Source organism: Myotis nattereri (assembly GCF_964212035.1).
Source record: "Myotis nattereri genome assembly, chromosome: 18".
Classification (NCBI taxonomy): domain Eukaryota; kingdom Metazoa; phylum Chordata; class Mammalia; order Chiroptera; family Vespertilionidae; genus Myotis; species Myotis nattereri.
Window position 1 is genome coordinate 16,677,014 of NC_138093.1, and position 15,661 is coordinate 16,692,674.

Genomic DNA, 15,661 nt, shown 5'->3' on the forward strand with positions numbered 1-15,661 from the left:
CAGGCAGGGGATGGTCCCACTTGTTCAGTGGCTGCAGCAGTTAAATACCAACTCACCCTGTCCCTTCATGTCCGTGAGCAGCCTTTCCACCAGCATCCCAAAGGCGTAGGCGTCCCGTGCGTGCCCGTGCAATTCTGGCAGAGTCGTGAATTCTGGAGCCTAGAAGCAGGGGAGGCCGTTAAAACCATTGCTCTCCCTGTTTTGCATTTACTACACTCAGAGCTAACCAGAGGCTGCCACACTCCAGTTTACAGGCTCTTAATGGCTGTGGCTTTCAAAATAGGTTTGACAGCAACCCAGAGTAAACAATACACATTTTATTCACTAGAGGCCCGATGCACGAAATTCGTGCAAGGAGCTCAGCCCTTGCAGCCACAGCGGCTTGCCTTGGCCCTCGTAGCCCTGGCTTCGTCCGGAAGGTCGTTTGGCTGTCCAGTCTAATTAGCATATTATGCTTTTATTATTATAGATTATCATCAGTATACACATACGTATAAATACGTAATGGAAATAAAAGTTTTATAAAACAGTACTAAACATTGCTACCTACCTAAGATGCCCAATGATATTTTCTATCCCCCACCTCTCCCCCGCTAGTTAGAACCCTTAAATTGATTTAAAACCCACCTATCATCAGAAGAACACATAACACTGATTTGGATAACCCTGATTTTTTTCAAGTCTTAGGTTTCTATTTAAGTTTGTTTTTCTAGTTGGGTTTGCATTTCCTGTAAAGCACCTGCAGACGTGCTTTGGGGATCAATATTTGTTTACAGTGGTCATGAGAACAGTCTAGAGAGCAGCTGCTTCGACTTCACAGGTTAAGGATAGTTTCCTTCACCAGCACACAGATGCAATGGTCACTCTTGTCTGCATCTCGGATTCCTAAGTGATGGCTAGACAGGCCAAGCTATCTTGTCCAAACTGAGGCCCCTCTTTTTTTTAAATGACAGTTTATATTCCACATTATTCTGTATTACTGTCAGGTGTACAGCACAATGGTTAGACAATCACATACTTCACGAAGTGATGCCTGATATTGCTAGTACCCGCCTGGCACATACATCGTTACCGCAATACCACTGACTGTATCCCCTGCTGTACTTGACATCCTGTGACTATTCTGCAACTACCAATGTGTACTTCTTCATCCCTTCACCGTTTCCACCCAGCCCCCAGACCCCCTCCCCTCTGGCAACCTGCAACCGTCAGTCTGTTTTTTGTATCTATGAGTCTGTTTCTATTTTTGTCTGTTTATTTTGTTCTTTGGATTTCACTTATCAGTGAGCTCCCTCCATCTTTAAGCAATGTCACCAGTGTCTGTAGGACCAAAATGTCAGCCGAGTGTCAAGAAAAGGCTGTCTGCTGGTGAAGAGATACCCTCAGAAGCCTTCGAGGCCACAGGAATTTCGGCCTCTGTAATTCAGCAAAGGAAGGGGTGGGCAGAGAAGGGCTGTTGTGAAGTGTCACACTCGCTACACAAAGGGCAGGTAGCATCTTACCGTCTCTTCAGGAGGGATACAAGCCGGGTCTCTCACTGACTGAATGCTCCGCAGAAACTAGACAGAAATAAAGTACAGAGAGGGATTCATGTGGATGTTTGGTGAACCATATGACATCAAGCGACAAAAGCCACGAGCAATGGAAACAGTAGCCACGACACCGTCCAACACCGCCACCCATCAAATACACACATTCAACTTCCTCACTGAAAAAATGTCAGTTCCATCGTCCCTCTTCAGCTGGTCTAACAGACACCCTTGCTGTCCCACATGAAAACAAACCCAGAACCTTCTCCCTCCTGCAAGGACATAAACCAGTGAGAGGCTCCCCAGCAGGGGGATCTGTCACCCATCTTCTCACTGCATTGAGTTAGTTGTAAGGTTCGCTGCCACGTGAGCTATAAAAGTTGAGGATCTTGCCTGGCCAGCGTGGCTCAGTGGTTGAGCATCAGCCTATGAACCAGGAGGTCACAGTTTGATTCCTGGTCAGGGCACATGCCCAGGTTGTGGGCTCAACCCCCAGGGTGGGGCTTGCAGGAGGCAGCCAGTCAATGATTCTCTCTCATCATTGATGTTTCTGTCTCTCCCTCCCTCTCCCCTCCTTTCTGAAATCAATAAAAAAAAAATTTTAAAAAAGTTGAGGATCTTATCAAGAGAAAACCAAAATCACAGAACAGTACATTCTTTCACTGCCATAAAGATTATTTTTCAAGAATTCGTAAGTCCCTCCCACCATTCAGGGCACCAGGAATAGAAACTGAATGCAATCAGCTCGCTGCCCCTGCAGGTGCGCTCATCCCAGAACATGAACTAGTCTCAGTCACACAGCAGAGGGCCAGAGGCACAGAGGGACTCATGTTGGGGAGGGACACTGGGGAGGGATTCCCAGAGGACACTGTGGCGCCTCACATCTCCCAGAGAGCCCTCCGCAAGGGGGTGCCCAGCAACAGCGCCACAGCCAGAGGGGAAGGGCACCGCACACCTGAGACCACTCAGGGTGGGACTCAGCAAGGGAGTGTGAGCGGATGGAGCCCGAGGGCGGCTGGGGGAAGAGTCTGGAATCTGTCCCCGAAGGCACTACATGCTGAGTATAAGGTGGAGTCTGGGAGGAAGTGATCAACGGGCAAGAATGATAATCAGAGTGTCCTTGTGGTAAAATGGCACCTGACTGAGTGAGAGCCCAGGAAAGTGCGGACTGGGTGAGGCCCCTGCAGACGCTCCACGGAGGGGACGGTGGGTAGAGGTGAGGGGGTGGCAAGGCTTCAGTGGGGATGTTACGACAGGTGGGCTTTCTTTTCTCAGAAAGAGTGAGTCTCACGGCAACATGCAGCATGGTGAAAACAAGAAAGAAGACACAAAAGAGGTTTGGCAGCCCAGGAGGGACGCTGGAAAGAAGATCTGTGCTGGACAAATTATATGACACGCCACAGGCAGCCACAAGGCCGCGGGGGCTGGGGGGAGGGGGGGTCTAGGGGGGTTTCCGATGCACAGGCCCCGAGTCCAGCTCCTAGGACATAATGTGTGACTTGGGACAACCTCGATGATTGTGCCTCGAACAGGCTGTATGTAATATGTGCCGGCACCATCTGGGAGGAGCTGTAAAGATAAGTGTAGACACGTCACGCCTGGCCAAGACAGACTCATGCGGGTCAGGTCAACGTTCAACATGACGTGGAATCATTAACTTCAGGAGCAGAGAGGAGGGACGTAAAACTGAAAATCTGACTAAGCCATTATACCTCTCAGCCTCAGGCTCCTCAGCTACAAAATGAGGAGAAAAGAATAAACGACGCCAGTGGCCTCGTAAGGATAAACGCCCACAATTCTAGGACACGAGCACTGACAACGTCACGTCTCCAAACCTAAGATCGCCCCACATTGAGGAGGTCCCTGCGGAGACCACACCAGCCCGCTCTCCAGTTCCGGTACCGCGCTGTCACCGCTTACCTCCGGGGTGGCCTGGGGCACGCGGCAGACTGTCTCCATCCCTCCCAGCTTCCAGTGCCCATCTTCACTCACAAACACAGAGGACACGCAGACGTTGTTATGCGTTAGGTGGCCCTGGAAAAGAGGAACAGGAAGAAGACTGCCACTCCAACTTTTGAAGTAGAAATTTTAAAAAACTAAATACTAATCACCAAGAAAAAGGCCTGGCCAGTCTTCCTCTTGTGGCATCCTAAGTGGAGTCTGACTTTGGGCATGAGAGGCCGAAGGAGCCTGTTCAGCACTGAAGTCAGGGGAAGGGGAGACGCCAGGGACGGGCTTCTGTTACTCCCTCCCCGCCAGCCTGGCAGGTTAATAAGACACCGAGGCCACTGCTCAGATACCACATCCCGTTCCCACGGGCGTCAGGAGATGCACGTCCCTAAACCCGAATCCCCGTCCTCATATCCTGAGCGCGGTTGCCTCCGATGCCTTTAAACATCAAGTTTCTTGGCTCCCACAGGTTCCTGTTTTAATCTCTCAATTCTCTCTTGCCCACTTTCTATCAGGAACCCAGACCCATGTCACCTTAAGTCCTAGCCCAGTAAGCATGAGAAAATCCCGCCCGAAGAGGAGGAACGAGATACTCTGGATGACCAGAAATACCACAGAGCACAGCAGAGCTAGAGTCCACACTAGACAAGCAGGGCAGACAAACACGTGAGAGGGAGGAAGAACCTGAGAACGGGGATGAAGTAAAGGTTTCTTTTCCAAACTAGAAATTATTCCAGACACAAGTACATTTTAAATATTTTACCCAGGAGAGCAAATATGTACCTACTTCTATATAAAACACTCCAAGGTATATATATTTTATTTTATTATTATTATTTTAAAAAATATATTTTTATTGGTTTCAGAGAGGAAGGGAGAGGGAGAGATAGAAATATCAATGATGAGAGAGAATCATTGATTGGCTGCCTCCTTCATGTCCCACTCTGGGGATCGAGCCTGCAACCTGGGCATGCGCCCTGACCGGGAATCAAACTGTGACCTCCTGGTTCATAGGTCGATCAATGCTCAACCACTGAGCCACACTGGCCAGGCGCAAGGTACATATATTTTAAAGGAAGATTTAGAATAGTGTGAATGGTACATTTCCATTTGAGAAAAAATGAAGGAGAACCAGCACACAGAGGTTCGCTTTACCCGTACAAACTTCCCGGATTAAAGCCTGAGCGCCAAGGATGAAACGGGACATTGCATTTAAGGAGGGCGAGGGCTGACTTTACCTTACGCTCACTACACTAGTCAAACTCTTCAGCACGTGCACACACTCCTCCATCAAAGGGCATATCCACAGCGAAGCATGAGTAATTCCTCTATGTGAACCTCAGACACACTTTTAAGAGAAGATAAACCCAAAGTGATATTTGGAGACTCAGTCTCCCATTAATAGGAAAAAATTTAAAAACAAACATTAAGATGAGTTAAATGCAAGTGTTTCTAACCTGTGACTGGTGTTTTTAATCTTGGGGGCTGGTCCTACCACATCAGTGTGTAAACTCCACTAAGCAACAGTAACTCTAACCCGTCTAGACACGACCCAGCAGTGACCCAGGAGTGGCCACTTTATTCCTCAACTGAAAACGTTGCCACAGTCTCTCACTGGTACAACCTACTTGAATGGGAAGAGATGTGTAAAACTCTGCCACTAAGAAATTATTGCTTTTTTATTTTTTTAAAATTCTTTATTGTTTACAGTATTATATAAGTCTCCTTTTTCCCCCATTGTACTCTCCTTGGCCACCCCCACCCTCCAGCACATGCCCTCATCCCCCTACTATCTGTGTCTATTGGTTATGCTCATATGCATGCATACAAGTCCTTCGGTTGATCTCTTACCTCCTCACCCCTGCGTTCCCTCATAGGTTGAACAGTCCATTCGATGCCTCTCTGTCTCTGGTTCTATTTTTGTTCATCAGTTTATGTTGTTCACTATAATCCACAAATGAGTGAGATCATGTGATATTTATCTTTCTCTAACTGGCTTACTTCACTCAGCATAATGCTCTCCAGTTCCATCCATGCTGTTGCAAATGGTAAGAATTCCTTCTTTTTTTACAGCGGCGTAGTATTCCATTGTGTAAATGTACCAGAGTTTTCTAATCCACTCATCTGCTGATGGGTACTTATGCTGTTTCCAAATCTTAGCTATTGAAAATTGTGCTGCTATGAACACTGGGGTGCATATATCCTGTCTGATTGGTGTTTCTGTTTTCTTGGGATATATTCTGAGAAGTGGGATTGTTGGGTCAAATGGAAGCTTCATTTTTAATTTTTTGAAGAAATGCCACTGTTTTCCACAGTGGCTGCACCAGTCTGCATTCCCACCAGCAGTGCATGAGGGTTCCTTTTTCTCTGCATCCTCTCCAGCACTTGTCGCTTGTTGATGACAGCCATTCTGGCAGGTGTGAGATGGTACCTCATCGTTGTTTTGATTTGCATCTCTTGGATGATTTGAGCATGTTTTCATGTCTCTTGGCTTTCTGAATGTCCTCTTTCGAAAAGTGTCTATTTAGGTCCTTTGGGCATTTTTTTGATTGGACTGTTTATCTTCCTTTTGCTAAGTTGTATGAGTTCCCTATACAACTTATATAGGGGTTTGGAGATTAAACCCTTATCAGTGATAACATTGGCAAATATGTTCTCCCATGCAGTGGGCTTTCCTGTAGTTTTGCAGGTTTCTTTTGCTGTGCAGAAGCTTTTTATTTTGATGTAGTCCCATTTGTTTATTTCCTCTTTAGTTTCCATTGCCCTAAAGCTGTATCAATAAAGATATTGCTACAACAAATGTCTGCTATTTTGCTGCCTATGGCTTCTTCTAGGATTTTTATGATTTCTTGTCTTAGGTTAATGTCTTCCATTTGTTTATGTCTTCCACTATCTCTTTTTTCAGCATCCTATAATTTTCTGAGTATAGGTCCTTTACCTTCTTGGTTAAATTTATTCCTAGGTATCTTACTTTTTTTTTTTTTGCAATGGTAAACAGGATTGTTTTTTTAGTTTCTCCTTCTGTGAGTTCATTATTGGTATATAAAAAGCCATAGATTTCTGGGTATTAATTTTGATTCCTGCTACACTGCCGTATTCATTTATTATTTCTAGTAGTTTTTTGATGAAGTCCTTAGGGTTTTCTATGTACAATATCATATCATCTGCAAATGACAATTTTACTACTTCTTTTCCAATTTGGATGCCTTTTATTTCTTCTTCTTGTCTGATCACTATGGCTAGCACCTCCAGTACTATGTTGAACACGAGTGGTGAAAGTGGGCATCCCTGTCTTGTTCCTGTTCTTAGGGGAAATAGTTTTAATTTTTGCCCATTGAGTATGATGTTGGCTGTAGGTTTGTCATATAAGGCTTTTATTATGTTGAGGTATGGTCTCTCTATTCCCACTTGGAAGTGTGCCTTCCTCTTGAATTTTTTGAAATAGTCTGCGAAGGACAGGTTTTATTTCTTCTTTGAATGTTTGATAAAACTCTGCTGTGAAGCTGTCTGGTCCAGGGCTTTTGTTTGTTGGAAGTTTTTTTTATTACTGCTTCAATTTCCTCCATAGATATGAGCCTATTCAGATATTTTTATTCTTCCTGGTTGAGTTTTGGAAGGTTGTATTTTTCTAGGAATAAGGTCACATTTCTTCTAGGTTGACTAGATTGTTGGGATAGAATTGCTCATAGAATTTTTTTATGATTCTTAGTATTTCTGTGGGGTGGGCTGTTACTTCACCTCTTTCATTTCTGATTTTATTTGGGTCCTCTCTCTTTGTTTCTTGGTGATCCTGGCTAGAGGTTCATCAATCTTGTTTATCCTTTCAAAGAACAAGCTCTTGGTTTCATTGACCTTTTGTATTGTTCTTTTGGTCTCTATGTTGTTTATTTCCACTCTGATCTTTATTATTTCCTTTCTTCTGCTCACTCTGGGCTTTTCTTGTTGCTCTCTTTATTACCATTTTTTTTTCTTGTTTTTTGAGGTAGGCTTGTAGAGCTATGAACTTACCTCTCAGGACTGTTTTCACTGTGTCCCATAGATTTTGGATTGTTGTGTTTTCAGGATGTTTTTAATTTCTTCTTTGATCTCTTTGGTAATCCAATCGTTGTTTAATAGCATGCTATTCAGCCTCCAAGTGTTTGAGAAATTATCATTTCTTTTCAAAATTGAAAATGGAATAAAACTGCTGAAAATGAAGAGGAACTTTGGTCCACGGGCCTGATGTTAAACTTTTGTTTTGATTTTATTAACAAGTAACAGCTGCAGCCTGATTTATCTCAGTCTATACATAAAGACTTACCCAGAATTGGGGGAGACTAGTAAACTGAAATAGTCTGTCACTAACTGCTTAATTCCATGCAACAGGAACTTATGACTTCTATGTGCAGCATAATTTACCATTCACCCCCCCCTGTTGTGTTCAGGCCACTCACTCTGTCGTGAAGGAAGATCAGAGCCAGCAGGATGTCGTAGATCCCGGCACAGACCTCAGGGGAGGACAGTGTTTCTAAGGCCACTTCCAGAGGCTGCACTCGCTCAGTGACCAGATGAATGCCATCTGCCTCCACCGTGCAAGATAAGAATCTCAGCAAGCAGGGGTGCCGGAGTGTCTTCAGGTGCTTTAAAAGTACAAACAGAAGAGTCTGAGGTTAATGACTCAAACCCACATTCATACAGGACACAGGAAAGTTAAGAGATGGAGACTTGCATTCAAGCTCCTTTTCAGCTCCCTCCCTCCCCCCATATGTCAAATAAGACAAAGGAGAATCTCGGACTTGCTGTGACTTTATCGACTTTACCAACATTTAAATAACACTTCAGGGACGTCTAATGCTATTGTGCAGCGTGAGCCTGACAGCCCATACCTCTTGAGAATTACTGCTCTGAACTGGAAAGTGCCCAAAGCAACCACCTGACTCTGAAAAGTAAAGGGAAGCATGCAGACTAAACGGGAGTCAGCTCTGGGAAGAAGATCCAAGGGGTGAGTTTCCTTCACTTTTGCCTCCAAAGAAAATTCTTCATTTTGCTTTTCTGTCTTAGGTCTAATTATTTTCTGTTGGTTTTATGCACCATCTTTTATTCTTCTCAGGCTCAAGGCAGAACAATATGCCAGAGGAATGCTACTTGGTTCAGTGCTGGCCTAGAAACACAGTCGATAAATGTTCACCTGGTTAATAAGTGAAAAAATAAATTTCATTTTCGTTTCTGTTTATTTTGAACCCTGCATGCCCACCAAAATTCTAGGTCCAAAGTGGCTCCTTGTTTTTTACCGAAGGAAGAAAACGCTCATTGCCTGATCCTGAGCAAGAACCCTGTTTGGGGCACCCCTGGCACAATTCTGCATGCATTCTGCACACAGATTCATGGGAAAGGCTCACAGTCAGCACTCAAAGAGGAACATTTCTTAATCCTAGCGTCTGCTCCAGAGAACAGAGGGAGCACACGGTGCCCTTGCTGAATGTGACTCGGACAGGCTCCTAACGGGCACCAACTGGAGAGAGAAACAGTGCTGGTCCTGGGGGAGGAAGGTGCCTGTGACTAATGACAGTGCCTTGAAAGCACTGGTCCCGAAGTTCCTGATACCTGGCCCACCACCTGCTGTCCCGGTGCTGGGCTCTGAGTAAGGAAGGACCTCACTGCCCAGCAGGAGCGGGACGAGGGACTGGTCAGGATGCATCCTTCCCCGGGCTGAGTGAGATCCAGCCTTGACGAGAAACTGGGCCCATGTCTCAGGAATAAGTTATGACTCAGGTATACAGAGAATTAACTCAAGCCTTTGGGCTTAACTTTTTATTACCCTTCTACCTCGGATTTACTTCACTTTAAATTACACAGAGCAGTAGTTCTTAACTATAGTGTGAGTTCACTTGCCGGTTTTAGACAGGGAGAAAGCCATCATTTCATCCTATTAAAGAAATATAACACCATAAACTAGAGAGCATGAAATTTCAGGGAGAAATATTCTTCCTAAGATGCAAATCTGAGACAGGATGATGAACATTGTCTTTAAAATGCCCGCTGCATTGCGATACCTCAGGAAAAGAGAAAATAGCAGTCCCTAAAACATTACTTCCAGGCCCGCGGTCACTGCACTACTGAAAGGCTGTCAATACTTAGAGCACCTGAGCTGAGCTGGGTGAACTCTCCACCTTACACCGTGAAGAGCTCATGATGTCACCGCCCAACCTTCTCGCTACAAAGTACAACCTGATATGGGACGCCACCGCACTGAGCTTCTGGAGCTTCTGACTATCGCTGTGGTCCTTGACCATGTCATGCAAGTTGGGGACAGTCCCATGAAGTAAGGACAGCTACGTTTTTAAAGGCCATGATTATGACCCACCTCCCTTGGCCTTTATTCATTTTATATTTTTCATAGAAAAAGTACTAACTATTGCCCGGCTGGTGTGGCTCAGTGGTTGAGCATCGACCCAGGAACCAAGAGATCGCTGGTTCCATCCCTGATTAGGGCATATGCCTGGGTTGCGGGCTTGATCCCCAGTGGGGGCAGTACAGGAGGCAGCCAATTGATGACCTCCTCTCTCATCGATGTTTTTATCTATCCCTCTTCCTTCCTCTCTCTAAAGAAAAGTACTCACTATTCAGAGACCACGCTGCGTACCTTGGCAGCCTTGTTGACTTTGTCTTCGTTCTCTCTCTTGTACACGAACACCGACGCGACTCTGCCATCCTGCAGCTCTGCGGGGAACACGGCCAGTCCCGAGGGCAGTGTGACCGGGGGCCCCTTCAGCGCACAGCTCTTCAGAGTGCTGCTCTCCGCTCCCATCCCTGGGGCGGGGGGCCACGTGCAGCCCCTCCCCAAAGCCACGGACCTGAAAGGAAACAGAGAACAGGGTCAAACCTCAAGTCTCTGCAACATGAGCCAAGGATCCAGGCGCAGCCTTGCCAACCTGCCCGTTTCTACAATAACCTAGGCCGCCTGACAGTGAAAAGGTAAAGGCTCGGCACGGTCCCAGCGATGCTGCCAGTGATCAGCTGACAGCTCGAAAAAGTGCATTTGAACTGAACAATTCGTGAAGCAACTGCCGCCAACCCTCAGCACACACACCTGATGTTTAGGGTGGGTGATGGGCAACCAAGCACAGACGAGGGTCACTCCCATCCCTAACCCACTCCCACACCCGCCTCACAGGGGAAAGGGTTGCAAAACTGGAGTACTAAAACTTCTCTATATCTAAAATAACTGCAATTATAAAGGAAACAATACAAACTGGAGACTATTTCTAACAGTGATGAAAACACGTTAACAAATGGGGAGCTCAGTTAGACCAAGTAAAACCCCAGGGGAGAACTGGGACAGGAAACAGACAGGGCACTGAATACAAACGACAACAAACAGAAGAAAAAGGGCAGTCCCTCTGCTCTTCAGTGCTGTGCTGAGTAATGAGGGGAAAGTGCAAACTTGTCATCTCAAATGCTAACCCCACCCCCATGCACACACACGAGATTCCAGAAAATGCAAACTACTCTTAATGACACAAACAGATCCATGCTTTCCTGGTGAGGGGGCCCAGTCAGAGGGACCCGGAGGGGACAGGATGGCAAAGGGGTATAAGGAAACTTTGGGGGGAATGGATACATTATCTTGATTATAATGGACACGGTGATGGGTGACTACAAATGTCAAAACCTGTAAAATCGTACCCTTTATTTATTTTATTTATTGTTATTATTTTTTTAAATATATTTTATTGATTTTTTATAGAGAGGAAGGGAGAGAGAGATAGAGAGTTAGAAACATCGATGAGCGAGAAACATCGATCAGCTGCCTCCTGCACATCTCCTACTGGGGATGTGCCCGCAACCCAGGTACATGCCCTTGACCAGAATCGAACCTGGGACCTTTCAGTCCGCAGGCCGACACTCCATCCACTGAGCCAAACCAGTTTCAGCCGCACCCTTTAAATATGTCCAGCTTATTGTATGTCAATTGTACTTCAGTAAAGGTGATTTAAAAAGAAACGTATCCTGTCTGCCTATCCCTATCTAAAGTGCATACGAAAAACATGCTGAAGTGTGAACAGAGCTATGCCGAGGGTGTCAGATCCTGGTGATGCCCACGCACGCAGACATGCACAGTTGACCTGCCCTGTCCAGACCTGTCTTTACAACAGAGACACAGCTCACAAGGTCACAACAGGTGATGCCCAGCAGTCCAGCAGCACAGGGTCTGTGGCGCGGGCACAGGACCTGCTGGGAGACAGCCCTGCGCCCTCACTGAGTGCCAGCCAGGACTGAGGCCCAGAGTTGCCAGGTTGTGCCCTTGATCAGGAGGAGGCAAGAGCCAGCGTATTTATGGGGAAATGTCCCTGTTTTACAATGTTGGCTCAAAAAAATTTATTAATGCCTGTATAGGCCAAACAACATGTCTGAAAAATAAGTGGCAGACTTCAGTTCTGGCTTTACCATAATTTAAAAAATAAAGAGTTCTTACTAATTCTGGCAAACAGATAACATGGCCAAATACTCTATGTAGACCTTTAAAATTTTAGTTTAAAATCTGCCTCCTTTGGATAAATATAAACCAAATAATCATTACACACAGTCCCTCTACTTGGTGAAGACCCACACGCCTTCTGTTATCGGAGTCATGCTACTCCAGACACATGTCTGAGACACACGTGCACCACTGTGCAAGGAACACACGGACAAGGGCCAAGGCTAGCCAAAACGGAAGTCTTTCAAAATCCAGGGACCTTCTGGAGATAAAAAGGAAGCTAGGCCCTGGCTGGTGGCTCCGTTGATTGGAGCATTGTCCCATACACCAAAAGGCTGAGGTTCAATTCCCAGTCTGGGCACATACGGAAGGCAACTAATCAATGTTTCTCTCTCATATCGATATTTCTCCCTCTCTAAAATCAGTAAAAAAACATATCGGGTGAGAATTAAAAAAAAAAAAAAAGAGATGGATATCAGCTTTGTAACAAATCCACTGAGTTCCTGCCCACCTAGCAATGCACCTTTCTCAAGAATAGGAGTTAAGCCCTAACTGGTTTGGCTCAGCGGATAGAGCGTCAGCCTGCGGACTCAAGGGTCCCAGGTTCGATTCTGCTCAAGGGCAAGTACCTTGGTTGCAGGCACATCTCCAGTAGGGGGCGTGCAAGAGGCAGCTGATCGATGTTTCTAACTCTCCATCCCTCTCCCCTCCTCTCTGTAAAAAATCAATAAAATATATTAAAAAAAAAAAAAAGAATAGGTGTTAAAAACACAAAATAGTATTAAAAGAACTACATGCAACATTCCCCTTTCTATGGGGATGAGAAATGTGTATGTAGGATCATGGAGAAAAGCAACCATGTTAATTCTTATTCCAGAGAAGGTGCAGTGCCTGCCCAGCCGGTGACAAAACTCCCACCCCAGCTGAGTAGGGAGGGTCGAGGGTAGCACTTGGATCTTGTGCTCCTCTTCTTGGACAGTTAATGGGTCACGTGTCTACTCAGCACGGAAGGGCTGTCTCTACACATTAGCCATCTCTGGGGCCCGTGGTCTGGTTGTCTCCCCAGGAATCTGAATGAACAAAAGGTATTTTGTCCATCAGCAGGTAAAAAGGGTGCCACGAGGTAGAGTTGGCTATGGCAAGCCAACGCCACGTGGAGGCAGACACCTGGCAGGCACAGAGGAAGCCTGGGGGCATCAGGAAGGGAGCTTAGTGGCACTTACGGGGCACGTTACTCCCCCCAAATTCTACATCCATCCCCTGCCCCGCCTCATGCAGGGAGCCTCGGGTACACTCAGGGAGCTGAGGGGTCTGTGTTCTTTGGAACCAGTTGCTGTTTCATAAGCAGAACTCCGCTCCTCTTTCTTCTCTAACACCTCCCGTCTGGCCTGCAAAACCAGTCGGACTAGAGCAATGAGTTCGAGAAGTGTTCCTCGGAAGTGTCTCCCTGAAGCTGGCCTAACTCCTTTAGCCACAAAGGCTTCCTGAAAAATCAACAAGAAAATGAAAACCTGCCTTGTGCTGTTTCCGTAGTTTTCACATGAATCCCCACAGCAGATAAGAGGGCCGCCAGGATCCAGGCCCTGCTCTGGCTGAGTGATTACTTAGTCATTTCCAAACAGCAGATGCGTCCTTGTGGCAATATGGGCCTTGCAACATCTATTCACCTTGGACTCAGTATCAGGAATTCTCCTATGAGATAATTAACAGCGTAGCGTCACGAACACTTTAGCAAGAGGTTAAAATGGGTGATTTTTCTTAGCAGTGAACATTTTGGGTCTCAGCCCTAAGAAATATCACTGAAAAACTAAAAGGGAATGACTCCCTTTCTTGAGAGAACGCAAGAGAAAGACGCCCTTTCTGAAACAGAAGGGTTCTACCCTGTGTCCAGGGGGAAATAAGATGTGCTGTTGACGGCAATTTGAGGATGTCTCAAAGTCAGTAATTCTTAACTTCCACACAATTGTATCCTAAGGCACACTAAAGCTGTTGCTATCAACAGCGCCTTAAAAACTGCAATTCTTAATTGGGTTCACGTGGACTTACTGCAAGGTGAGACGCTTACACAGTAACACCTGGGTTTCTAGAATGTTCTTTCTTGTTCCGAGGCGTGAGGGGGGAAACACAAACTCTTTTGGCTTTAAAATATGCCACGAGAAGGCAGAGGAGGCTGCCCTGACCCTGTGCTGTGCGCACGAGTGCTTTGCAGACTCTGCCCTCTCCTCCTCAACGACACGCTTCCGAGTTTTATCACGGAGGCTGTTTCCGGCCTGAAGATGCACCACAGTCTCGTCCTGAGAAACGCATCAGCCCACCGTCCTCCACCCCTTGGCTTTCCCGGGCGGCACCCCAAGTTTCTGGGCCACCTGTGGACCCCAGAACTCTGGTCTGGGTCACCGGGCAACTCACTCCCTTTCTCTGGGGTACAGCTCTCCCCCTGCGCTTCCCCCATCAGCCCGGACACGCGGGCTCCGGGTCCTGGGCGGCGAGAGCCCGGGATAATGAACATAATGACGGCGTGCGCTGTGAGCGCCAAGGTCAGCCGTCAGGGCCGGCGTTTTGTCGTCTGGTGACAACGTGACTCGGGGTCCTCTGCTCCGCTCTGTTTCAGGTGCATCCCCGCCTGGAGCTCGGGGTGACCTGCTAGGGGTCCCCGATACAAACGAAGCCTCGATGGACCCACCACGGGGTCAGACTTCAGCCGAGAGGAGACGCGGCGGGGCTGCTCGCGGGTCCTAAGAACGGCGGTGCCAGGGAGTCCAGAATTCGGGGCGACTCTGAAGGTGCACGTGGTTTCCTACAAACGTTTCATCTTTATTCTAAATACAGAGCGCGACGCACAGACAGGCGGCACCGGGCCTCGGGGGCCAGAGTGGAGGCGGGGTCCCGGGGCGGCCGCCCGCCCCATCCCGCCGGCTCGGGGCCACGGGGTCCAGCCGCGGCCGCTCAGGGGCGCTCGGGGCAGGGCGGGCGGTGTCGCTGGGCGGCCCCTCACCTGCCCGCGAGGCCCCGCCACGCGCTTCCCCCCGGGCCGGGCCCCCGCCAGCCCCACGGAGAGGCCGTCCCGCAGGCCGCAGGGGGCTGCACGGAGGCGGCTGGCGGGGCTCAACCGGCAGCGGCGCCGCGCCGAGCTCGCCCCGAAGCGCGGACCCGCGAGCCGGGCGCGCGCCCACCGCCCATACCGCCCCGCTCGCCGCCCCTCCCCGCGCCCGGGCCGCACAGACAGGGACGCGGCGCCCTGTTACCTGCCAGAGGGCAGCGGGCGGTGGCTGAGGGTCTTGGCTCCGGTCCCCTCTTCGCCCCCAGTTGGCACCAACCACCCTCGCCTCCCCCTTGAGGCTCCGGCCACTACACCCACAGTCTTCGGGGGTCTGGTCCCTCCGCCACCATAGAGACGGATCCGGAAGCCGGACAGAATGCCAGCCTGCGGCCCGCCGACGCCACCACCGAGGCGCACGCACCCGGAACCGAGCTAGAGCGGCCGGCCGGGTGACGCTCAGGCCGGCGCCATCTTGAGTGTGGGCGCGGTGCCCACCCGCCACTCCCTCACCGCGCCCAGCAGCTTGTTGGGCTGTGAACAGGACTCCTCCATTAGCTCTGGCGTTAAATACGCAAGTTCGTCTTGAGAGTAACGTTCAGGCTTTCGACCCTGAGTTTTCATTTGATTTCCGCCCGAATCAAAAATGGCCCCCAGTCGCTTCTAACAAACATCAAAAGGGCGGAG

General features: G+C 48.1%; 1 protein-coding gene across 3 annotated transcripts in view; it reads right to left on the bottom strand.

The window, feature by feature from the left end:
• The window catches only part of SCYL3 (SCY1 like pseudokinase 3), a 28,622-nt gene extending 13,249 nt beyond the window's left edge, over positions 1-15,373 (bottom strand). For 2 of the 3 annotated variants that reach the window (XM_081112998.1, XM_081112997.1), the window contains exons 1-6: positions 15,183-15,321; positions 10,102-10,312; positions 7,913-8,098; positions 3,450-3,563; positions 1,503-1,559; positions 57-159 (exon numbers count right to left, since the gene is read on the bottom strand). In XM_081112998.1, coding sequence (XP_080969124.1) covers positions 57-159; positions 1,503-1,559; positions 3,450-3,563; positions 7,913-8,098; positions 10,102-10,266 — 625 coding nt within the window. In that variant the 5' untranslated portion in view covers positions 10,267-10,312; positions 15,183-15,321. Of the gene's footprint in view, positions 1-56; positions 160-1,502; positions 1,560-3,449; positions 3,564-7,912; positions 8,099-10,101; positions 10,313-15,182 lie in introns of all 3 variants that reach the window. The other variant, XM_081112999.1, reaches the window with a different exon arrangement.
• Positions 15,374-15,661: the final 288 nt, after the last annotated feature.